This window comes from Gossypium arboreum, chromosome 2 (genome assembly GCF_025698485.1).
Source record: "Gossypium arboreum isolate Shixiya-1 chromosome 2, ASM2569848v2, whole genome shotgun sequence".
NCBI classification, from domain to species: Eukaryota; Viridiplantae; Streptophyta; class Magnoliopsida; order Malvales; family Malvaceae; genus Gossypium; species Gossypium arboreum.
Genome location: NC_069071.1, coordinates 100,081,529 through 100,107,570, shown reverse-complemented (window position 1 = coordinate 100,107,570; position 26,042 = coordinate 100,081,529). Strand labels below are relative to the sequence as shown.

Genomic DNA, 26,042 nt, shown 5'->3' with positions numbered 1-26,042 from the left:
TCTATGGCAACATCAAATTCTCTCTCTAACATATACTTGTGACTATTAGGTATTTTTGTCGATTAAGCCCTTTTACTCGTTTTCACTCAAAACCGAGTAGCACAAGTTGTCTAACATAATTTAAAACCTCATATTCTATCATAAAACATCAAAATACACAAATTTCACCTATGGGTATTTTTCCAAATATAAACCCTAGGTTGAATCATTGCTAACATAATCTTAATCGAAGCTACAGGATTCCAAAAGCGTAAAGAACATTAAAAGCGGGCTTGGAATCACTTACTATGGAGCTTGGAAGCTTGAAACAAACCCTAGCTATGGAGAACCCTTGCAATTTCGGCCTAATGAAGAAGATGGACAAAAATTGGCTTTTAATGTTGTTTTAATTCATTTTAATAACTAAATGACCAAAATACCCTTACTACTAAACTTTCCAAAATTCCTTCCATGTCCTAATTTTGTCCATGAACTTAAAATTGGTCAAATTGCTATTTAAGACCTTCTCATTAATATTCCAAAACAATTTCATACTAAAAACTTCTAGAATGCAAGTTTTGCAACTTATTCGATTTAGTCCCTACTTTCAATTTAAGCACTTTAGGCATAGAATTTCATCACGAAATTTTCACACAATCATGCAATCATATCATAATCATCAAAATAATTATAAAATTATTATTTCTATCTCGAATTTGTGGTCACGAAACCACTATTCCGATTAAGCCCTAATTCAGGATATTACAAATTTGGAGCTCAGTAACTACCCTGCAAAACCATGCTCTAGATCAAGAATGGTCAAGGATTCTCAAATCGTTCCTTTATCACAGTTCACCAAAAGAAATGCAGGACTAACGAAATAATAAAAATTTTCACAAACATATTGATATTTCACTATTTTAATCACATAAGAAATTAAATAAGTGAACTAAACTACCCGAATTAAAATGAAATAGAAGATAAATTTTCGACTCACGGAGGCTGGCGAGTGAGTTAGCTGCTGGGTAAAGTGGCTAGGCGTTGGTTGTTCGGTTACAGCCTCTAAGGAAATGGGGCACATTGGATGTTTAGGGTTTCGGGAAATCAAATAATGTGGATGGGGAAGGTAATATATTTGTAGAGAAGAACTGAGAAGCGTCAGCAGTCTAGGAAATCGGGGTTTTTTTTTTGTATATTTTAGTCAAGCAAAGAAAAAACATGAGAAAGAAAAGGGATCAACAGAATGAGAAAGAAAGCAGGTAAATCGTGGGAAATGATATTGAAGAAGAAAAATGATCTTTGATTTCTTTGTGAAAATGACACCATTTCAATAAAAATTAAATAAATTCGCGATGTTTATGGGGAAAACGATGCTATTGCTTTAAATTTTGCGGCTTTTATGGGCAAAATGCCACTATTGCTTTACCTTTTGCGACATTTATAGGAAAAACGCCATTGATGGTATATATTTGCGGCGTTTTTCAGTCTAAACACCACTAAAAATGCTGTTAAAAGCTTAATTTGCTGTAGTGATTTTAGTCAATAAACAAACAAAAATAGGTTCATTTAAATTAGATCGTGTACCCGCATAACAATAATTTATGTTGGCATATGTAACCATGTTATTCTATTAAAATAATTAAGTAATTACAAATTTAGTAATTTTATTTGACAAGACAAATATTCAAAATTATTAAATACAAATCCTATATTCAACAAATATGAATGTTTGTTATTAAAATAATATAAATGTGTGTATTTTACTTTGCTAAGCAAGTAATTTTATTGATTAAATAACTTGAAACAAGAAAATACCATACAAAAATAATAACCCTAAAAGAACACTATATAACAGAGTCAAAACTCGCCTAAATCAAAGACATCAACTTAAAAACACTTGGCTCGACAATGCCTTAAACAATGTAGCAAATATAAATTTGATCGATAACATCAGTCCTTCAAATCAAATTAAAACTGGTAACACCTATGTCAAAAAATTAATAAAACACCACTACATCCTCAATGTTGCTAATGTTGTTTTATTAATGGAAACTTTTTACACAAGTTAAAAAAAGAAGAAGAAAGTTTCAGACATTTTCCATTCATACTGTATGTCAGGATGAGTGGAGTGTTATAAGCATATTGAATGTTAATTCAATTGCGCCATCTTGGTGTTGAGAAATTTGTCTTAATGAAGTTTTTAGTGCAATAGTATTTGTAGCACCTTCTAGCCTCCATTTGGCAAAGAGTTGGCTTTCATGCCCTTGTATTGTTCTTGAAATTGTGGCATGAGATCTTGAAGTGTTGTTTCTATTAAAAAAAATTCTCCTATTGGGCTTTGGATTAAAGCTTTAGTGTAAACTATAGAGTACATGGCTTTGAAATGGAGTTGATAAACTAATATGTTAACACCTCTATTCTGGGGTGCATCTTGTAATTATGAGTATGAACTTGAACTCTTAGAGATTTTAAAATGTTTTTATCAATTAATGAAACCATAAACTTTGGAAGCAATTAAAATGTATTGGGTCAGTATATAGGCTTATTTAAGCAATTCCTAATACGGAATAGTTAAACAATATGTCTTTGGTCCCTTAAAATAATTTTGACACCTACTTGGACTAATCCATGTCAAAACCATTTTTTTAAAGGGGTTTGAAAAATGGGGTTCAACTTTTTGAAAAATGAAAATGGGAGTCGCCACCAACCTTTTTAGGTGTGATTGGATCACCTTTATAAAACATTTTTGTCTACGAAATTCAAGAAAACAGGTTCGGGAGTCGGTTACACACAAGGAAGGATTAGCACCCTCGTAACGCCCAAAATTGGTACCGAATTGATTATTTATTGTCCTAATGTCGAAAATTTAAAAAGATTTTAAAACTTGAACAATTTAAAGTTGAAACTTGAGATTCCTTTGTTCCGAAAGTATACAAACATCACATCCAGCATGTTAGGACACGATGTTTTAAATCCTCGTAACTAAAATTATCTTATGATTTTGAAAATTTATTAAAAGGATATTTGTTTATTCAGTCAAACGAAAAAATCGCAACCCAACATGTTAGGGCACTATTTTCCGAATTTCTAAACACCAAACATTGTCTTATTTAAGAAAAAAGCTTTTTCAATTAAATGAAATATATTTTTAAAAACAATGAATAATATAAAATTTAATAAAAATAATTTGATATAATACTAATAAAATATAAAAGAGAATTAAAAAATCAAGGAGATAGGGATTAAATAAAAAAGGTTGAAAACGAAGATGAACAAAGAATAAATAAGAACAAACCGTAGAAAATAAGAACGCAAGAGGGAGAGAAATTTGAGTGAATGCTCTCAAGAATTCTTATTGCTTCCCAAAACTCAAGTGTTGTCAAGTTTTACAATGAGGGGAGAGGCCTCTATTTGTAGTTGAGCCTCCCCAAATCCAACGGTACAGATCAATTACATCAACGGTTAAGATTAAAGGATATCTACAAATTAAATCTCCAAGATTACAAAATCATATCTTCTAAGATTGTATATCATATCTAAGATTGCAATCATATCTAAGATTGTATCATATCTAAGATTGCAGTCATATCTAAGATTGTATCATATCTAAGATTCCATATCACATCTAAGATTGCATATCATTGAAGATTATATTTCCATATGAGTCAAACTTGTAGATGGGCCTTTTCAAGTAATGGGCCATTCCGATCGGGCCAAATTATATTTGTAATTCTGGACTAAACTTGGACTTTTTTTTGGGGTTTATTATTTTTGTTTTTGGACTTATTTCTGGGCCCGGGCAAAATTGAGTGTCTCTGTTGCCCTCTTTGCTTATTCTTGCGCGTGAGGAATAGAGCAAAGACTATAAAAAGACCAATTTTGCCCGGTCCTACCGAGTCTTGAGTTCTTGATCTTCTTTAAATGGCCTTTTGACGGCTTCAATCTGCTTCTTGTAAACTCATGACTATCATATTGATATCTTCGATCTGCTCTCCATCGAACACAGAGACGTCAAATCTACTTCTTCAATTTGTTCCATGACAATACAGAGATGCCAAATCATCTTAGATTTGCTTCAGTGTAAACACGCGAAAGCCAAATCAACTATGTCTTCGATTTGCTCCTTGTAAGCACAAGGATACCAAACCATCTTGGATCTGCTTCAGTCTAATCATCTGAAGGTTAGATTTGCTATATGTCTGTCCTCGGTTAAATATGGAGACGCCTTGTTCTCTGACAATACAGAGATGCCAAATCATCTTAGACTTGCTTCAACGTAAACACGTGAAAGCCAAATCAGCTCTGTCTTCAATTTGTTCCTTGTAAGCACAAGGATGCCAAACCATCTTGGATCTTGCTTCAGTATAAACATCTGAAGGCCAGATCTGCTATGTGTCTACCCTCCGTTGAATATGGAGATGCCAAACTTCGATTTGTTCTCTAACAATATAGAGATGCCAAATCATCTTAGATTTGCTTCATCGTTAGCACGTGAAAGCCAAATCTGCTATGTCTTCGATTTGTTCCTTGTAAGCACAAGGATGCCAAACCATCTTGGATCTTGCTTCAGTATAAACATCTGAAGGCCAGATCTGCTATGTGTCTGCCCTCCGTCGAATATGGAGATGCCAAACTTCAATTTGTTCTCTGACAATACAGAGATGCCAAATCATCTTAGATTTGCTTCAACGTAAACACATGAAAGCCAAATCAACTATGTCTTCGATTTGTTCCTTGTAAGCACAAGGATGCCAAACCATCTTGGATCTTGCTTGATATAAACATCGAAGGCGGATCGCTATGTGTCTGCCTTCCGTCGAATATGGAGACGCCAAACTTTGATTTGTTCTCTGACAATACAGAGATGCCAAATCATCTTAGACTTGCTTCAACATAAACACATGAAAGCCAAATCAGCTATGTCTTCGATTTGTTCCTTGTAAGCACAAGGATGCTAAACCATCTTGGATCTTGCTTCAGTATAAACATCTGAAGGCCAGATCTGCTATACTTTAACCTGTTACCCTATTGCTTAGGGGGTTAAGGTGCATCTTTGATAACCTGTAGAATGATTATGCCTGATAAATAGGATGCTATGATCGAAGTGAGTTGAATGTTCCTAATTAAACATGTTATGATGCAGAATGTTGTGAACATGACCCCTATCCTAGACGTCACCACTCATTCCTTCATTTGTCTTTTTAAAACATTATTCTTACTCAGCCTGTAGGCCTATACCCTTCCTCCAATATTATGATCCACTGAGGATGTCTGTAAAACAATCTTTTCTTAAAACTGAATCGTTGGTTTTGTTCATTTTCCTTTTAGACTGGAAGAAAGAAATTCCTCAAGTTCCTTCATCCTTTACTTACGTGAATTTCTCGACCAATTGTCCTGTTTTAGTTTCTTGTATTATCTAGAAATTTCCAGAGTAATGCGCAAAACTTCGTTTGTGAACATATTTTAGTTCATCTATCATTATTTCAATGCAACATACTTAAATAATAATAGAAAATGAATAAGTCTTTAAGAATAATTGGATTTGAATGAATTGTCAAAAAAAAAAAAAACAAAGGAAATAAATCTGATAGCATATCTTTGAGAAGAAATAGAATCTAAAGATAGCAAACAGGATAAAAGTTAGATGCTCTAAATATCGCTGCTTGAGCGTCTATACACTAGCTCCATGAAATCCTTCTCGAGTTCAACATGTGTTTTAAAAGATCCAAAGTACTCTGACGATGCCCCAGTTTGCAGCACTCTTCGCTCTTTGTTGTATTTGATATAGCAAGATCACCGTATGCCCTTCAATATTTGAGCTGCCCTTTCGGGTTTTCAACTCAAAACCCCTTTGGTCATAAGGTGCCCTTTGCGGGTTTTCATCTTGGCCTCTCCATCATTAATTTTTTTTTAAAATCTCAAGGCGCCCTTTGCGGGTTTTCACCTTGGATTCTCTTCTCCTTTAGATCAAGTATTTTTTCACTGAGTCTGAGTTCACTGGGTTGCGTAAACCTTTCCCATCCATTTCCGTTAAGATCAATGCACCGCCAGAGAAAGCTTTCTTCACAACATACGGCCCCTCCCAATTCGGCATCCATTTCCCCCTAAAGTCCTTTTAAATGGGAAGAATCTTTTTTAGTACAAGGTCTCCCTCGTGGAACTCTCTGGGTCAAACTTTCTTGTTGTAAGCTCACATCATTCGCTTCTGATACATCTGACCATGTCGAATGGCTCTTAGCCTTTTTTCCTCAATCAAGTTCAACTGGTCATATCGGGACTGAACCCATTCAGATTCATCTAACCTTATCTCTGTCAAAACTCAAAGAGAAGGTATTTCTACTTCAATAGGTAACACTGCTTCCATCCCATAAACTAACGAGAATGGGGTTGCCCAAGTAGGGGTTTTAACAGATGTTCGATAGGCCAGGAGTGCAAACGGTAACTTCTCATGCCAATCTCTATAGGTCTCAGTCATCTTCCCCACTATTTTCTTAATGTTCTTGTTGGCAGCCTCTACTGCCCCATTCATTTTTGGACGATAAGGGGAAGAATTATGATGCTTGATTTTGAACTGGTCGCTAACCTCCACAATCGTTTTGTTGTTCAGGTTTAATGCATTGTCGGATATGATCTTCTCAGGCATTCCATACTGACAAATGATCTCTTTCTTTAAGAATCGACTCACTGCTGACTTAGTAACATTAGCATAAGAGGCAGCCTTTACCCATTTTGTAAAGTAGTCAATTACCACAAAGATAAACCGATGTCTATTCGAAGCTTTCGGTGATATTGGTCCAATAACATCCATGCCCCACATGGAGAAAGGCCATGGAGAAGTCATAACATGTAAAGGTGAAGATGGTACATGAATTTTGTCTCCATAAATCTGACACTTATGGCATTTCTTGGTATAGTTGATACAGTCCTCTTCCATGGTGGCCCAATAATAGCCAAACCTCATGAATTGCCTTGCCATTGTAAACCCATTTGCATGCGTCCCACATACACCTTCATGAACTTCTTCTAAAATTAGCTTAGCTTCTACAGCATCGACACATCTCAAAAGTACTTGGTCTTTCCTTCTTTTGTACAGGATATCCCCGTCCAAAACATAGTCGTAAGCTAACCTTCTCAAAGTTCGTTTGTCATTTTCATTGGCCTGTTCAGGATATTTACGATCCCTCACATATCGTAATATATCCTGGTACCAAGGGTTATCATCCTTTTATTCCTTTTCAATGTTGCAACAATGAGCGGGAGCCTCGTAGACACTCATTGGAATTGGTCTTATCTCTTCTTCTTTATTTGCCTTAATCATTGAGGCCAGGGTTGCTAAAGCATCTGCCATTTGATTTTCATCTCGTGGGAGATAATTGAAGGTGATGTCATCAAACTCCTCAAGTAACCCCAAAACCACCTTTCGATTATTAATCAATTTAGGGTCCCTTGTCTCCCATTCACCTCTAAGCTGATAAATTACCAACGCAGAATCTCCATATACTTTTAAGGTTTTTATACCTTGCTCTATAGTTTCTTGAAGTCCCATAATGCATGCTTCATACTCAGCCATATTGTTTGTGCAATCAAAGTCCAACTTGCACGTGAAAGGGTAATAATCGCCATTCGGGGATACCAAAACTGCCCCAATTCCATTTCCGACTGCATTAGAAGCCCCAACAAATTTGAGCTTCCAAGAAGAGTCTTCAGTCGTTTCTATACACATCAACTCCTCGTTTGGAAAATCAAAGTTCAATGGCTCATAATCCTCTAAAGCCCTACTGGCCAAGAAATCTTCTACCACACTTCCTTTTATAGCCTTCTGACTTATGTAGACTATATCAAACTCTAAAAGCAAAATTTGCCATCTCGCCATCCTTCCATTCAGAGCCGTTGACTCCATCATGTATTAAAATGGATCAAGCTTTGAGATGAGCCAAGTGGTATGGTATAGCATGTACTGTCTTAATCTCCGAGTTGTCCAAATCAGTACACAACACAACTTTTCAATCGGTGAATATCTCATCTCACAGTCAGTGAACTTTTTACTGAGATAATAAATTGCCTTTTCCTTTTTCCCTGACTCGTCATGCTGGCCAAGCACACATCCCATAAAATTACTGAACACTGACAAGTACAGTATTAAATGGTTTATCTGGGCTAGGTGGAGACAATACCGGAGCATTCAACAAATACTGCTTGACCTTTTCGAAAGCATTCTGGTATTCCTCATCCCAAGTACCTTGATTGTGCTTTCTGAAGAGGTGAAAGATAGGATCACATTTCTCAGTTAGTTGTGAAATAAACCGAGCAATGTAATTCAACATTCCTAGGAATCCTCAAACTTCTTTCTGAGTACGTGGTGGAGGTAACTCTCGTATGGATCTGACCTTGTCTGAGTCGACTTCAATTCCCTTTTCACTGACTACAAAGCCTAATAACTTTCCTGATCTGGCTCCAAAGGTACACTTTGCTAGATTGAGCTTCAACCGAAATTTCCTCAACCTCAAGAACAATCTTCTCAAGACCTCAATGTGTTCTTTTTCTGTATGCGATGTATACTTCAATATCCTTATGCATCATGTTGTGGAATAAGTTTACCATGGCCCGTTGGTATGTTGCCCCTGCATTTTTTAGTCCAAACGGCATTATTTTGTAGCAAAAGGTACCCCATAAGGTTATGAAGGTGGTTTTATCCATATCCTCTAGATGCATATTTATCTGATTGTATCCTGAGAAACCATCCATGAAGGAAAACAACGAATATCCTGCTGTGTTGTCCACCAAAGTGTCTATGTGTGGCGGAGGGAAATTGCCTTTAGGGCTAGCTTTATTTAAATCTCTATAATCAACACACATTCGTACCTTCCCGTCTTTCTTAGGATCTGGTACAATATTAGCTACCCATTCGGAGTATTTCACTTCTTGCAAGAATCCTGCATCGAACTGCTTCTTGACTTCATCCTTTATTTTCAGAACAATATCTGGCCTCATTCTACGCAACTTCTGTTGGATTGGCTTACAATCCTGTCTTATCGGAAGACGATGTACTACAATGTCAGTACTCAATCCGGGCATATCCTGATATGACCAGGCGAAGATATCCTTGAATTCTCGAAGTAACTCAACCAGACCATGCCTTGTACCCTCAGTAATCAATGTTCCAATTTTCAACTCCTTCCCTTCCTCTAGCGCTGTATTTTCCATTGCCTCTTTCTCATGAGGCATGATTTGTTTCTCCTCCTGCTTTACCATTCTTAACAAATCAAGAGATACGTCATAATCTTGAGCATATTCAAAATCCTGAGGTTCCTCTAAACACATGTCTTGCTCGCAAGAGAAATCAGGAGTTGAAGTATCAATACTCATATCATTGATATTTAGGGATCTGAGGAGTATAAAGAATATACAAAGAATGAATGAATTTAAGAATAATTATTTATGTACTATGAATGAAAGAATAAGAATTGTCAAAATTTGATGGAATATTGGTTGATAAAAAATGAAGCAATATTCGTTTGAATAAATAAAAAGTTATATCTTATTAAAAAGATGATAAATGATCATAAGCCTATTTCAAAAATGTAATCTTATTACTCCTAGGCTTTAGAATAACAAGAATGTTTGACAATTACTCTGAAAAATTCCTAAAAACTACAGGAAGTTCTTCTGCAGTCCAATTGTTCAGAGAGCTTCCCGATTCGTAAGGGCGAATGCGCTCAAGGTTTCTTTGCTCTGGTCCTTCGTCATGCACAGCATTAATTTGATGACTCTCCTCTTCAAGCAATCCTCTTGATATGAAGGTTTTAGATATAGGATGGAATGTCATCGATTCCCATCCCACTTCTCTTCCATCTAAGTGTGCTCTTCTCCTTTCTTGGCGCTTCTCAATGTCCTTCCTCCTTTGCTTATAGTCTGGTTTGAAACCCAAACCAAAGCGGTCCTTTTTCTCAATCATCTTTGGGATCTGAATCCCTCCTTCCAGATACCTTCCTAATCCTCTTCCTGGTAAGGCTCCCCTTCATGTCATCATTTGTAGAGCCATCCTTGTAGCTTTTGCCATCCTTGGCACCGGTAACTCACTTCCTTCTAAAATGAAGGTGGCATTTACAAACTCTAAAGAGTGAAAGGAACACTCAATAGATTCTTCATTTGCCTCGACATAAGGGGCCTTGCTAGTGACTACTGCTATAATATCCTCCTCCACATTGATGGTTATTAACCGTCCATCTGTCACTAACTTCAATTTTTGGTACAATGAGGAAGGCACCGCTCCTGCCGAGTGTATCCATGGCCTCCCCAATAAACAATTATAGGAGGGCTTGATATCCATTACCAAGAAATCAACTTCATATGTATTTGGCCCAATTTCCAAAGGGATGTCTATTCGTCCCATCACTTTTCTCTCAGTTCCATCGAAGGCCCTTACCACATTGCAACATGTTTTCATATGCGAACTATCAATAGGTAATCTATTCAATGTAGATAATGGAAGGACATTCAAAGCTGACCCGTTATCAATGAGTACACTTGGAAGCGTGTATCCCTTGCACCGAGTAGTGATGTGCAAGGCCTTGGTTGATCCTATGCCCCCAGGTGGGATTTCATCATCATTGAAGTAGATGAAATTGTCCGCGCTAATATTATTCACCAACCGGTCCAGCTTGTTAACAGATATGTCATGGGTGACATATGTCTCGTTAAGCACCTTCATCAATGCTTCCCTATGCACCTCAGAACTCAGAAGTAGAGCCAATCTTGATATCTGAGCGGTTGTTTTGCATGGCTTTCGACCACACTATACTCACTATGTTTGAGGAACTTTAGAAATTCCTTAGCCTCCTCCTCTTTTACCGACTCTTTGACGGGCATTTTAACCTCTTTTCCCTTCTCTACACTAGCATTCCTTGTTTTTGTGGACTCATCTCTGACACCTAACGTATCATACCACTTCCCACTCCGTGTATGGGAACCCTCAATTTGTACATCATTGGACGCATTGGCTACATCTCCTTTCTCCAGTAACGACACATGGCAGTCATAACTCCATGGTACCCTTTTGTTATCCTTATAAGGAAAAGATACAGGTTTATGGATTACGACCTTGGGCCTAGTTTGCGCCACCACTTCATTATTTCCTGGCAAGGAAATAATAATTCTTGGCCGGCTGATTTCTTGTTGTTTATCTTCCAACGCATTTATTTCTCTTTTATAAGAGCTACCTTCAAAAACTTGCAGCTCTTTATTATCAATGAAGCCTTGCACCAAGGCTTTGAATTCTTTAGAATTTTGGGTCTCATGACCCTCTTTTCCATGGAACTCACAGTAGTTCCTCATTTCTTCTTTTTCTTTCTCAGAGGTTATCATCCCTCTCTTCACCATCTCTTTCCAAATTACCCTCAAAGGCATTCTCACCTCAGCAACATTTTCCATGATTATTCCTTCCCTAGTTTCATCAATGGCATTCACTCCTTGATTGCCATGATCTGGTAACCAATTTTCAACGTTAGAGGTACTGTCAAATCTCACAACCCCCATCTTGATAAACCTCTCCACGGCCTTCCTGAATCTAGTGCAATTTTCAATTGAATGCCCCAGTATTCCCGCATGATATTCGCATTTAGCATTTGCATCATACCACTTGGGGTATGGTGGCTGTAGCGGTTTCAAGTGAAATGGAGCAATGGTGTGTGCATCGTATAAGCTTTGATAAAGCTCACGATACGTCACAGGGATTGGCGTGAATTGTATCCTCCCTGAATTCTGTCTTGATCTTGATTCCTGTCTTTGAGTACTTTGCTGCCCACCCGTAGCTGTTTTGGGCTGACTAACTGTGACTGCCTTTGAATTGAAGCTACTTGTGTTGTTCACCTCATTGTCTTTTCTTCTTGGGGCCGATCTTTTGGCTACTTCCCCCTCAATTTTTCCACCCTTTATGGCATTCTCAATCATTTCTCCTGCCATGACTATGTCTGCAAAACTTTTGGTAGTGCTTCCAATCATGTGAGTAATGAATGGAGCCTTCAAAGTGTTGATAAACAACATGGTGGTTTCTTTCTCCAACAGTGGTGGTTGAACCTGCATAGCCACCCCTCTCCATCTCTGTTCGTATTGCCTGAAATTTTCATTAGGCTTCTTTTCCATGTTTTGCAAGGTGATCCTATCAGGGGTCATATCAGTTACATGATTGTACTGCTGCATGAAGGCTTGTGTAAGATCCTTCCATGAACTTATTCTAGCCCGGCTCAACTGATTGTACCACCTGGCTGCCGCTCCTACTAAATTATCTTGGGAACAATGGATCAACAGCTGATCATTGTTTACGTACTCGGTCATTCTTCTACAGAACATCGTAACGTGAGCCACTGGGCAAGTAGCCCATTTTATTTTTCAAACTCTGGCATCTTGAATTTGTGAGGAAGAACCAAATCTGGGACTAAGCTTAGATCTTTGGCATCAACTCCCTGATGCCCTTCAACACTTTCTAAGGCCTTAAATTTCTCTTCCAGCCATCGGCAACGTTCTTCCAACTGTTTTGCAGCCTCAACTCTCAAATCTTCCTTTTCAGCTATATCCAAATAAGGAATGAGAGGATTGGTAGGGTTATCGCCTAAATTGAATCCCGAGCCAGTTGGGAAATTTATAGGGATCCCAGTATCAACTTGACCCTGTTGAGGCCTTACTGTGACAGACGGCCCACGAGGATATGCCTCAGGTTGAGTTCGTATGTGAGGTGGAGTGAAACCAGGAGGAGGACCCTCATTCACTTCTCCAGCAATTGCCATGGGAGCCTTTCTCTTATCAGTCGCCCTTAGTAGTTGAGCCATCTCAGCCATCATGTTCTTTTGAGCTTCCAGCATATGCTCCCTCATATCATTTTGCATTTTTGCCAATTGCTCTTGCAACTGGTCTTGCATGTCCTTTTGCAGCTGCTCAAATCTTTGATCCATATTCTTTGACTTAGCGCGTGTATCGTAAGGATGTGTTGCTTCCAGATTTTCTTTTTCTTACTCTCTTTCTCCCTAATAATTTTAACTAATTAGGGTCTTTCTATAAACTTGAATGCATATGATGTAATGAAATGCAAATACATGAATGGAAAAAGATGTCGATTCTGACTCAGTTTTATTTTAGAAAACGTTATTTAAGGAACAAAAATCTTTTCATAAAACGGATTACAAATACACTTTTGCTCGTAGGCCTAGAGTTTTAACCCTATCTAATAACAATGCTAACTCTCGTCCTTTGTCTGACGATGACTCATACATCATACCCAGCGTTTTAGCTTGTGTTTCCAACTCCTACAAATGTTCAGCGACCTCTCGAATCTGAATTAAGGCCTCTCCCATGACATGATCCCTATCTCCCACTTAACTCTGAAGATGATGAAGTTCTCCCTTCCACTGTTCTTCTCTTGCTGAAAGCGCTTTCGATCCAGTAACTCATGACCCTATAATCTCGCTTCTAACTCTCCAATGTTGTACTTCATTTTCTCAATCTTATCCAAGCTTGTCTTTAACTCGATTGCAGAGTTACGACTTTGGTAATGATGAAGGGATCGTCCAAGCTCTGTCACCTTAACTTTTAACCCTTGATGTTCCTTCTCTAGGGCCTGATTACGCGACTGCATCTCTTGAAACTTCTTCTCCCAATACTCGGCCTTGGCTTGCTCCTCTTGAATCTCTTGCTGCCACTGCTCTGAAGACCTCTCTAATCCAACCCTTTTCAATGTTACCTGGGCCTTCTTATAATGCATCTTTAGGTCATCTCGATCTTTCTCGACCTTTCTCTTTTCCTTTTTCATCTTCTCGACTTCCATCTTTTGAATGTCAACATCGAGACTTAAGCACATTTTCTCCTCTTCGAGCTTCTCATTCCTCTTTTCTAGCTCTGAATTCTTTCTCTTGAACTCTTGCTTCATGACCTCCAACTCCGATGGGATCACTCGCAAGTTCTCCTCTAATGATCGAGTCTCTCCCAAAATCGGCCTAGGGATATTATCGTTGAATCTCTTACTAAACCAGCCCTTATACTCGAGGGTTGACGTCGAACCTTCAGTCAAGATCTTCATACAGAAAGGCTTCTTCCAAGCCTCAGAAATCTCTCGCATCCTCTTTTTATAGTGATCTCCTTTGCAAAAGAAATCACTCTGAGCTAGACCCTGTGTAGCCGGTATGAACTGCCTCGCTTGATATTGCCTTAAAACAAGCAACGGTGTATATCCAACAACTCCCCAAATTCCTGGCAAAGGGACCCAATCAAAACTGCCGTATCGGTAAAGGACTTCACTAGGAACCAACCAAGGAGCCTTCCACATAACATCTTCCTCTCGAAGATTCTGAAGAATGTCTAACCATCTCTCCTCCGAAATGTCATCTCTCCTAGGTATGTCCACTGCTTCCTTTAAGGGAGAATAACCCTCAAAGAAAACTCGGCAAGGAACCCTATCGAGCTTCTAGAAGTGACAATAAAACCAAACTAACAGCAATTGTGCACATCCAATTAATCTTCCTTCACCAGCTCTTCGACATGCGCTCAAGGATCTTATCGTCTCAGCTAGGATCGCAGGCACAGGCGTATTCTATTTACTAAGTCGATCAAACAAATCTGCTACCGACTCATCTATGTGCCCCAACTCCTTTAGGAAGATCACCATGCCATAAATGCTCAAAGCCAGGACATCAATCTTTTTCTTCACATTTGGATGCGTCAATATCAAATCCCTCAAAACGGCCCACGGAATGCACTTACTATCACCCTTTTGCTGCACACGAGCTACAGCTCACTGCTCATTCATCCCAGTAATCATCACAAATTTCTTCGCAAAAGTTGGAAGGCTAGCAGGCCTAACATAAGCCTTGTAACCATGAATCCTTGAACAATGCAGTAAAGTCGTATACTCCTTTAAAGTAGGTACAAGATCAACATCACCAAATGTAAAGCAACTATAAGCAGAGTTCCAAAACTGTACCATAGCTCGAAACAAGTGTCTATCTACCTTGACGTCTAGTAAACATGGAAGATCTCCATAACTCTGATAGAAAAGCTGCTTAGCATCATCATCCCACTGGGCCCAAATGTTTTTCAGCTCCTGCAACTCATTCTGCGTCGAATTAACACGAGCGGAGTCCCGTAACTCTGACGTATACCCCTCGGTGACACTATCTCCTTTCTCTAATTGGGTTTTCTCTGACCAGGTATAGACGGAAGCATTGTCCTCCACTTTATTAAGGTATTCATTCCTCATTACAAAACTTTCTAATCTAAAAATCGAGCCTTGAATCAATACCTTTAAATGCGAAATGACATGCAATAACAACAAAATAGAAACAGTAAGTCAGTATCATATATATATGAAAATGATAAACAAATCCTTATAAGGGCAATTTTCTAAAGGTTATCACTATTATCCTTAAGATAAGCACTTAAAAGTTCACTATATGAGTTTTAGTTCTAAAGCGAAGGTACCTGAACCAGCAGATTCCTCGGTCCTCACCCACTATAGGCTCATATAGACCAAGTTCAGTTCAGGGGGACACTTTTCCCTATGGCCATGCGGAGATGAAAATCTCACGAAGACATAGGTAGAGTATCCCGAAAGCAATCCACTAGCTCATGCGAAGGTGAAAACCTTACGAAAGCGTAGCTTCTCACTCCCACTTAAGGGTATGACCACAACGGTCATGCAAATGCAATGTATAGCAATAAAGTAACAAATATATGCAGCAAACACATGTAAAAAGATTTAAGTGTTCCAAACTTCTGACATTAAGACAAAAATACTCAATTTTTTGGCTAGACTCTCTCAAGTGGGTCCCAGTGGAGTCGCCAAGCTGTCGAAACCATTTTTTTAAAGGGGTTTGAAAAACGGGGTTTGACTTTTTGAAAACTGAAAATGGGAGTCGCCACCAACCTTTTTAGGTGTGATTGGATCACCTTTATAAAACATTTTGACCTACGAAATTCAAGAAAATAGGTTAGGGAGTCGGTTACGTACAAGGAAGGATTAGCACCCTCGTAACGCCCAAAATTGGTACCGAATTGATTATTTATTGTCCTAATGTCGAAAATTTAAAAAGATTTTAAAACTTGAACAATTTAAAGTTGAAACTTGAGATTCCTTTGTTCCGAAAGTATACAAACATCACATCCAGCATGTTAGGACATGATGTTTTAAATCCTCGTAACAAAAATTATCTCATGATTTTGAAAATTTATTAAAAGGATATTTGTTTATTTAGTCAAACGAAAAAATCGCAACCCAGCATGTTAGGGCACTATTTTCCGAGTTTCTAAACACCAAACATTGCCTTATTTAAGAAAAAAACTTTTCAATTAAATGAAATATATTTTTAAAACAATGAATAATATAGAATTTAATAAAAAATAATTTGATATAATACTAATAAAATATAAAAGAGAATTAAAAATCAAGGAGATAGGGATTAAATAAAAAAGGTTGAAAATGAAGATGAACAAAGAATAAATAAGAACAAACCGTAGAAAATAAGAACGCAAGAGGGAGAGAAATTTGAGTGAATGCTCTCAAGAATTCTTATTGCTTTTCAAAACTCAAGTGTAGTCAAGTTTTTACAATGAGGGGAGAGGCCTCTATTTATAGTTGAGCCTCCCCAAATCCAACGGTACAGATTAATTACATCAACGGTTAAGATTAAAGGATATCTACAAATTAAATCTCCAAGATTACAAAATCATATCTTCTAAGATTGTATATCATATCTAAGATTGCAATCATATCTAAGATTGTATCATATCAAAGATTCCATATCACATCTAAGATTGCATATCATTGAAGATTATATTTCCATATGAGTCAAACTTGTAGATGAGCCTTAAATCTTTTCAAGTAATGTGTAACGCCCCCATGCCCGAAACCGTCACCGGAGTCAAGCTTGAGGTGTTACTAAACTTATCTTACCTTTTAAACAACTCTAAACCAGTTATTTTAATTTTTGGAATAAACTGTTTTTCTGTGTCATGGTTGCTTAAAAATTCATTTCTCGAGTTTCAAAATTCGAAATTAAGATCCGTAAATTTTTCCTGAAACAATACTCATATATATATCTACTAAATATTTTCTATAATTTTTGACTTAGCCAATTAGAAAAGTTTATTAGTTAAAGTTACCCCTATTTCAGAATTCGACTGTAAAAAAAAATCATATGACTATACTGTTTGTTTCTATTAAAACTAGATTCAATAAGGATTCTAACCATATAAAGTACACCACCTAATTATTTTTTAAAATTTATGGTGAATTTCCAAAGTTGGAATAGGGGATCCAGAAATCGCTCTGGCCCTATTTCACCAAAACTCAGATATCTTATAAAATACAAAACCTTTCCTGTTTTGCTTATTCCATATGAAAATAGACACAATGAGCTTTAATTTCATATATTATTCACCATCAACCCATGTCTCTACAATTTCTTGTGATTTTTCAAAATCATGTTATTTTTGATACTTGAATCTATTTTTAAGTTACTTTCACATTTTTCTTAGTTTTCATGTGATAGTTACTTCTTAATCATACATATTATTAACCATGTATATCATCAGCCATTCTATTAGCTAATCACTAGCAAGTATTTACACATCATTCATTGATCATATCATATCAAAAGAAACCAAGTTCCTATACATGCCATATGTAACACTCCAAACCCGGCCCAGACATTATGGCCGGATCCGACATGCCACATCGAAGCATTCAAAAAATTTTATATTGTTGATCCAGAAAAACTTACTTAGTGTTTTAAAAGATAATTTCATTATAGGTTAAAGTGAATGGAAGCTGTGCACCAGGTAGGAAACCGGAAAAGAGAAGGTGAGTCCATCGGACTGCTTAAGTACCAAGCTCCCTTCGGATCCAATCCTAGACATGCATACCGCCATTGCCACACCTTAATGTCATGTATATTTCTAGGAAACCGATTTGATTAAGTCCTTTTTAGGAAAAGTGATTAATTTTGGAAAATACTTTCATTGCGGAAGCTTTGCTTGTTGTCGTGGTATTTTGAAATCAATTGTTGTTTTTGAAAACGCGCCCTAAAGCTTTCCAATTTCAATAGTTAAAATAAGTAATACTTATCTTAGTAACACATATTAAAACCATAAAAAATAATTAAGCGCCCTTATTACATTTAAAAACCCAAAACCTCAAACGTAAATAAAAGGATATCCAGTTCACCAGAAGAAAATCAAACTTTCAGAAAGGGTGGCCACTTCGAATTCCCACACAGCTCCAAACCCACTATGGTTGGGGATTACCTGCGTGGATGAAAATAAAAGGGGTGAGTTTGGGGAAACTCAGTGTGTAAATTAACCCAACCATAGCCTATATCAGCTCAAACCACAGAAACAGAATAAGTTGGCCTTAGCCCAGAACAGAAATTCAAAATAAAGCCCATAGGCCATAACAGATCAGAACAAATATTACATGTTTATGAAAAAACCCAACCCAGATCCATCCATAACACCCCCGTACCAGCCTTACACCATGTGGGGAGACTACTCGACCCATCCAACCGCTATACACCACAAAAATTTTACAGCATGGCTGCTAGATACAAATAATGTGAAAGAGTCACCAGATACAGATAATTGTGACAGAGTCACCAGATACAGATAATTTTGGTAGAGCCACCAGAACAGATATATGTGGCAGAGCCACCAGATCAGATAATCGTGGCATAGCCACCAGAATAGATATATGTGGTAGAGCCACCAGATCAGATAATTGTGGCATAGCCACCAGGACGCTTCCTCCATAATATAACCCATGTCCCCATGCAACAGATATACAATCATGGCATACATCATACAGAATCAGATCATCATGATTTTCAGTCAAAAGTAACCCTAGGGGTATAACGGTAATTTTGCACCTAGGGGTATAACAGTAATTTTCCATACATAGCGGCGTTCAAGTAATTTCACTATTCTTAAGGTTTTCATACATAACATAGCCATTTACGTACGATCAGAAACACTTACCGTGTTTTCTTACCGATTTGGGCCCGTTAGCCCATTGCCCCGTTTTTGGCCCATTAAGCCCAAAAACATCGAAATGCACGAAATCACGCACTCTGCAATCTTATCAGTTTAATTTACCATATACATCAAACTATTAATCTCAAAATATCGGCTTTTCAGTTTTTGCCGATCTAGTTTATAAGAGGGTGTTAGTTACACACCTGTTTGCGATGATATACTGACGAGATCCACACACGAACTGCCTACAATTGGATTAATAACACGTTAATCTAACTATTCTAACATGAATTACATATTAACCCCTTACCATATTAGGCCATCCATGCTTAAAACCCTATTGCTCTTGAGCTTAAATTCAACAATTTTAAACTAGTCATTATCCAACTATTCAAGCATCACTTTCAAAATATAATATATATAAATATTCGACTTCCACACCTACAGATCATAGTATGCTTATAAGAAATCAATAAGCAACTCATTAACAAATTTTTGTCAATGTTTACCACATAATCAAAATTTCACTGTAAGTTGTCTTCCTGAGCAACAGTCACTAAATCATTTATAACTGGAGCTACGAAACTCCAAATCAAGTTCCGTTAATTTTCTCTGAAAATAGACTCACATATCTTCTATCTAAAATTTTCATAATTTTTGGTTTAGCCAATCAATAGTAGATTTTTTCTCAAAGTTCCCTATGTTTCACTGTTTGACTAATCTGACCACTCTTCTTTACGAATCAAATTTCTCATTCTACAGAATTCAAAATAAGTTCTCGTTTATTTCATTTGAAACTAGACTCATTGAGCTTTAATTACATAATTTATTCACCTTCTAACTCATCTCTCACAATTTATGGTGATTTTCCAAATTCACGTTACTGCTGCTGTCCCAAGCAGATTTATTACCAAATCACTCTTTCACATAGAACTTGCATGCATGTTATTTAAACATGTATATCACCAATCAATCATCACATATCTATGAGTTTACTTAAGTATAATCTCCATTTCATCATTTTAAAGCACAACATGTTAGCCGATTTTTCCCCTTAGCATCTAAGGCACATGCATGCTCATTTGTTTGGCTCAACTTCACCTATCTTCCATTTTTCATCAAAAGAACATGAAACAACAACCATTTCCTTCATTTTAATTCATGACCAAATGCTCACAACACAACCAAAAACCAAAATATGCTTCAAAAGTTAAGGCAGAATCAAGAAGAACCCATGAACATCAAAATAGAAGTAAAGTACCAAGAACTTACCGTCAATTTTCCTCCTTCTAGTGACCGAATATTCAAGGGTTTCCTCCCCTATTTGCTCTCTTTCAAATTTGGCTATGAAGAACAAAGAATTAACAAAAACCTTCCTTTACTTCCTTTTGTTATTCTTATCACTCAACATTTTATGACACATAAATGATATACTAATATTTGTGCCATACTCATGCCATAATTCCAATAAAAAAATGCCCATAATGCTTATCATGCCCATCATGGAACATTTTCCTAACCCATTATCAATTTTTATCAATTTGTACCATAAATTATTAATATCAAGTGCACATATTGTCTACCACCAACATGATGGCTGGCCACTACATGTAAAATGGAAGGTTTGACATGCAAATCCTCCTATTTTGCACTCCTATTTATTTGGCCATTACAATTTAGCCTAGAGCATTTTCAGAAATTTTCACATAGGTCCTATTTCATAATTACACTCACAAGTGACAAAATCAAAGCATGAAATTTTGCCAACACCCACAGAATTCCCAAAAATTGGGGCGTTACAACTCTACCCTCCTTAAAGAAATTTTGTCCTCGAAATTTACCTGATCCAAAGAAATGAGGGTATTGCTGTTGCATCGCCTCTTCTGGCTCCCAAGTGGCTTCCTCTCTGCCATGATTACGCCAAAGCACTTTCACTAACGGGATAGATTTCTTTCTGAGAACTTTAACATCTCGAGCCAATATTTGCACAGGCTCTTCCTCAAAGGTCAAATCAGTCTGAACTTCAATTTATGCAACTAGCATGACATGAGCAGGGTCAGAACGATAACGCCTTAACATGGAGACGTGAAAAACATCGTGAATCCTATCTAACTCTGGAGGCAATTCCAATTGATAAGCCATTGGGCCTACTCGCTTCAAAACCCGATAAGGCCCAATGAACCGCAAACTCAACTTGCCCTTATTACCAAACCTTAATATCTTCTTCCAAGGAGAAACCTTTAAGAAGACCATATCACCTACTGAGTACTCAATCTCCTTACGCTTCAAATCTACATACGACTTTTGCCTATCAGATGCTTCTCTTAACCAGTCCCTAATTATTCTGACCTTATCCTCAGTATCAGCTACCAACTCTGGTCCAAGAACTTGTCGCTCTCTTAGTTTAGTCCAACAACTAGGTGTACGGCACCTTCGTCCATACAGTGCTTCATACGGTGCCATTTGAATACTCGCCTGGTAACTGTTATTGTATGCAAATTCTGCCAACAGCAAGTAATCCTCCCAACTACCTCGAAAGTCAATCACGCATCCCCTCAACATGTCCTCCAGAATCTGAATAACCCTTTCCGATTGACTATCAGTTTGGGGATGGAAAGCCGTACTAAAATTCAATCACGTCCCCAATGCCTCATGCAACTTTTGCCAAAACCGAGATGTAAATCTAGGATCCCGATTAGAAATAATTGAAACTGAGACTTCATGAAGTCACACAATCTCTGCCACATACAACTTGGCTAACTTTTGAAGTGAAAACTCAGTATGAACAGGTATGAAATGGGCTAATTTGGTCAACCTATCCATAATCACCCACACCGAGTCTTTCTTCGATGGTGCCAAGGGCGACCACTCACAAAGTCCATGGTTACCCTCTCCCACTTCCAAAGTGGTATCTTCCTTGGTCGCAAGCATCCGAGAAGGTAATTGATGCTCGACTTTCACTTGCTGGCATGTCAAACATTTCCCTACAAACTCCGTTACTTCTCGTTTAAGTCCAGGTCACCAGTACAATTCTCGCAAGTCGTGATACAACTTGTTCCCTCCAGGATGCATGGTATAAAGTCCTCCATGAGCTTCGTTCAATATTGTCTGCCTCAAATCAGAGTCCTTCAGAACATAAATTCTTCCTCGGAAACACAGAACTCCTTCGCTATTTAACCCAAACTTAGAAGTTTCCCCTTCCTTAACTTGTTGGAAACGAGCGACCAAAGACTCATCGTTCAACTACTTTTCCTTAATCTGATCCACCCAGGTTGGCCTCACTTGCAACTTCACCAGCAGACTTCCATCATCATCTGACTCAGACGAGCAAACATTACTCTCGGATCGACATCTGACTCTACGACTTAGAGCATCGGCTACCACATTAGCCTTGCCTGGGTGATACTTGATCGAACAGTCATAATCCTTAAGTAACTTAATCCATCTCCTTTGCCTAAGGTTCAGCTCCTTCTGATTCAACAAATACATAAGACTCTTATGGTCAGTGTATATAATACACCTTTCTCCGTACAAGTAATATCTCCAAATCGTAAGTGCAAATATCACTGCTGCCAACTCTAAATCATGAGTCGGATAGTTCCCCTCATGAGGCTTAAGCGGTCGTGATGCATAGGCAACCACCTTACCCTCTTGTATTAACACGCAGCCCAAACCCACGTGTGATGCGTCACTGTACACACTAAAATCCTTCCCAGACTTCGGCTGAATTAACACAGGTGCTTGATCGAACTTTCTTCAACTTCTCAAAACTTCCTGCGCTTCTCGGTCCATACAAGCGGTACTCCTTTCCTTATGAGTTTTGTCAGGGGTGCTGCCATAACAGAAAAACCTTCCACAAACCTTCTGTAGTATCCTGCCAGCCCTAGGAAACTCCATATTTTCGACACTGACCTAGGCGGCTTCCACTCCAAAATTGCTTCAATTTTTCGAGGGTCCACCTTAATCCCCTCAGTAGAGACCACATGTCCTAAGAAGGTTGCCTCCCTCAACCAAAATTCATACTTGCTGAACTTCAGAAAGAGTTCCTTCTCCCTTAACACTTGCAGCACTATACAGAGATACTCATCATGTTTAACTTCAGTTTTAGAATATACCAGGATATCGTCAATAAAGACGATTACGAACTAATCCAAACATGGTTGGAACACACGATTCATTAGATCCATAAACGCTACAGGAGCATTCGTCAGTCCAAATGGCATAACCAGAAACTCGTAATGACCATACCGAGTCCTGAATGTCATCTTATGGATATCTGCCTCCTTGACCCTTAACTGATGATATCCATATCGAAGGTCGATATTGGAAAATACAGAAGCTCCTCTAAGCTGGTCGAACAAATCGTCAATCCTTGGCAGTGGATACTTATTCTTAATCGTCAGTTTGTTCAATTGGTGATAATCAATGCACATCCACATCGTACCATCCTTCTTTTTCACGAATAGCACCGGTGCTCCCCATAGAGACACGCTTGGCCTAATGAAGCCCCTATCCAACAACTCTTGAATTTGGGCCTTTAACTCCACTAACTCCTTCGGTGCCATCCTATACGATGCGATGGACACGGGCGCCATTCCAGGCAACAAATCTATTCTAAACTCAACTTCTCGGTTCGGAGGCAATCATGGAAGCTCCTCCGGAAAAACATCTTGGAACTCCTTTACAGTCCTAACCTTATCCACTGTCAGTCCCTCCTCTTCTGACTGACTTACAAATGCCAAATAGACCTCACAACCTTTCCGAATCCACTTTTCGGCTCTTAAAGCTGACACCACATTAGACAAATAATCCCTTCGCTCACCTATCACCATAACCTCCTCATCCTTTGTGGTCCTTAACACCATTCATTTAGCAGCACAATCTAGGGTCCCCTTATGCTTAACAAGCCAGTCCATTCCCAAAATGAGATCAAACTCTCCGAATGATAACTCCATTAGATCTCCAGGGAAAATCTTACCTTGAGTTTCTAAGGGTACATCCTATCTGATTTGTCTACCCTAAGCAAGAGTGACCCAAAGGACTTAGTACAGATACCCCATTCACAATCTCCTCAGAGTGCACACCCAACGACCCAGATATGGCACATGCAACATAGGAATGAGTAGATCCAACATCTACTAAAGCAGTATACGGCATGCTAAAAACCAAAAACGTACCAGTTATGATGTCAGGTGCATCGCCCTCTTCTCGGCGGCGAGCTGCATACACCAATGCTGTCTGTCAAGCTTCAGCATTTCCAGCAACCTTACCAGGTGCCCCTCGTCCTCGACCATTTCCATTTCCTCCCCTACCTTGTCCACGTCCTCTCGGTGGTTGTGGTCCACCTCTTACGGGTTGAGCAACTTGAATCTGATCAGCTCTCTGAGAATAGTCCTTAACTCTATTCTCCATAGATTCGCATCGAAAACAAGCACCGGAACGTTTCCTTCACTAGCCCAAATGTACCTTACCACAGTCTCCACAGATTTGTGGTCTAACAACATTCATTGGCACTGCTAAAAGGGTTCCTCCACTCTTGCTCTCTTAACATTCCTATTAGCACCACCTGAGGGTCCTGAATCCCTCTGGAAACGGTTCCGATCCTTCTTCCAATTCTGCTTTTCAGCACGCTTTACCTCTTTATCTATCTTAGCCTTCTCCACCAAAACCGCAAAGTCCCTCTCCCTCTGCGGAGCAATCAACACCCTAAGGTCATCTCTAAGACCATCCTCGAAGCACACACTTCGTTCATATTCCGTAGCGACTATGCCCACGGCATACCGGCTCAGCCTCAGAAACTCGGCCTCGTACTCAGCAATTGTTTTACCTCCTTGTACCAAATTCAAGAATTCCTTTCTGCGGGCGTCCACATAACTCGCCCCAACATACTTCCCTTTAAAGGCCGTCTTAAACAGTTCCCAAGTTACCCTATTAGCTGGGGTCCCTTCTCTCGTAGTGAGCCACCACTGGTAGGCCTTGTCCCGCAACAACGATACGGCTCCCTTCAGCTTCTGCTTCACAGAGCAGTCCAAGTCATCCATAATCTGTTCTGTGGCCTCCAACCAATATTCTGCCACATTCGGGGCTATACCAGACACGCCCCTAAAGATCTGCGCTCCGTTAGCCCGAAGTCGTTCAGAAATAGATCCCCAAACTCCATTGCCCGTACTTGCCCCGACAACCCTTTCTAGAACACGAAGCATTTCCTGTGACAGGGCATCATCCCCGGCACCGCGGTCATGAGACTCTACCTCTGTTTCCGGTGGTACTGGTGCATCCACCGTCGGTATATGTCTCAAAAACGAAGATCTCGCTCTAGCACTTCCTCGGCTCCGTCCACGGCCCCTTGTACTCATATTGTATTATCTGTTTACAAATTTTTATGTATTAATTCAATATTCCAGTTTTTATTATAGATGTTTTATGAATCAGATAGTAATTCAGAGTTTGTTTTCGCGGAATAGAAGTCTAGCTACAGTTTCAATCTCTTATCAACTTTTCCTATGGTTTCAGTATCATCCTATCTAGAGTCTCCTAGCAGGATTTCAGTATAGACAGATATTTCAGAAAAATATTCAGAAAAGAGTAATACTTACAGGCTTGGCCCGGAGATTCGGAATGCCACCTTCTAAAGATCTAAATTTTGAAAATCGCGTTTTTCGCAATCTTTATAAAATTTTTTTGTTTTTGAAAATCTTTGTTTTTTTTGTAAACCCATTCCACAGCCGAGTTGTTACAACCTAGGCTCTGATACCAATAAATGTAACACCCCAAACCCGGCCCAGACATTATGGCCGGATCTGACATGCCACATCAAAGCGTTCAAAACATTTTATATTGTTGATCCAGAAAACCTACTTAGTGTTTTAAAAGATAATTTCATTATAGGTTAAAGTGAATGGAAGTCGTGCACGGTATGAAACCGAAAAGAGGAGGTGAGTCCATCGGATTGCTAAATACCAAGCTCCTTCGGATCCAATCCTGACATGCATACCGCCATTGCCACACCTTAACGTCATGTATATTTCTAGGAAACCAATTCGATTAAGTCC

The 26,042-nt window shown here is 38.6% G+C and overlaps 1 protein-coding gene across 1 annotated transcript; it reads right to left on the bottom strand.

The window, feature by feature from the left end:
• Nucleotides 1-10,716: 10,716 nt before the first annotated feature.
• Nucleotides 10,717-12,312, bottom strand: LOC108466207 (uncharacterized). The gene is made up of 3 exons (XM_017766555.2): nt 12,020-12,312; nt 11,702-11,968; nt 10,717-11,545 (listed from the first exon to the last, which is right to left on the bottom strand). Exons 1-3 carry the CDS (start codon nt 12,310-12,312, stop codon nt 10,717-10,719), a joined length of 1,389 nt encoding a protein of 462 aa, XP_017622044.2.
• Nucleotides 12,313-26,042: the final 13,730 nt, after the last annotated feature.

Coding starts and splice junctions, on each gene's coding strand:
- LOC108466207 (XM_017766555.2), bottom strand. CDS start 12,312: ATGACCGAGTACGTAAACAATGATCAGCTGTTGATCCATTGTTCCCAA. Junction 11,969..12,019: donor TTGGAGAAAGAAACCACCAT/GTTGTTTATCAA, acceptor CATGATTGGAAG/CACTACCAAAAGTTTTGCAG. Junction 11,546..11,701: donor TTCACGCCAATCCCTGTGAC/GTATCGTGAGCT, acceptor AAATTGCACTAG/ATTCAGGAAGGCCGTGGAGA.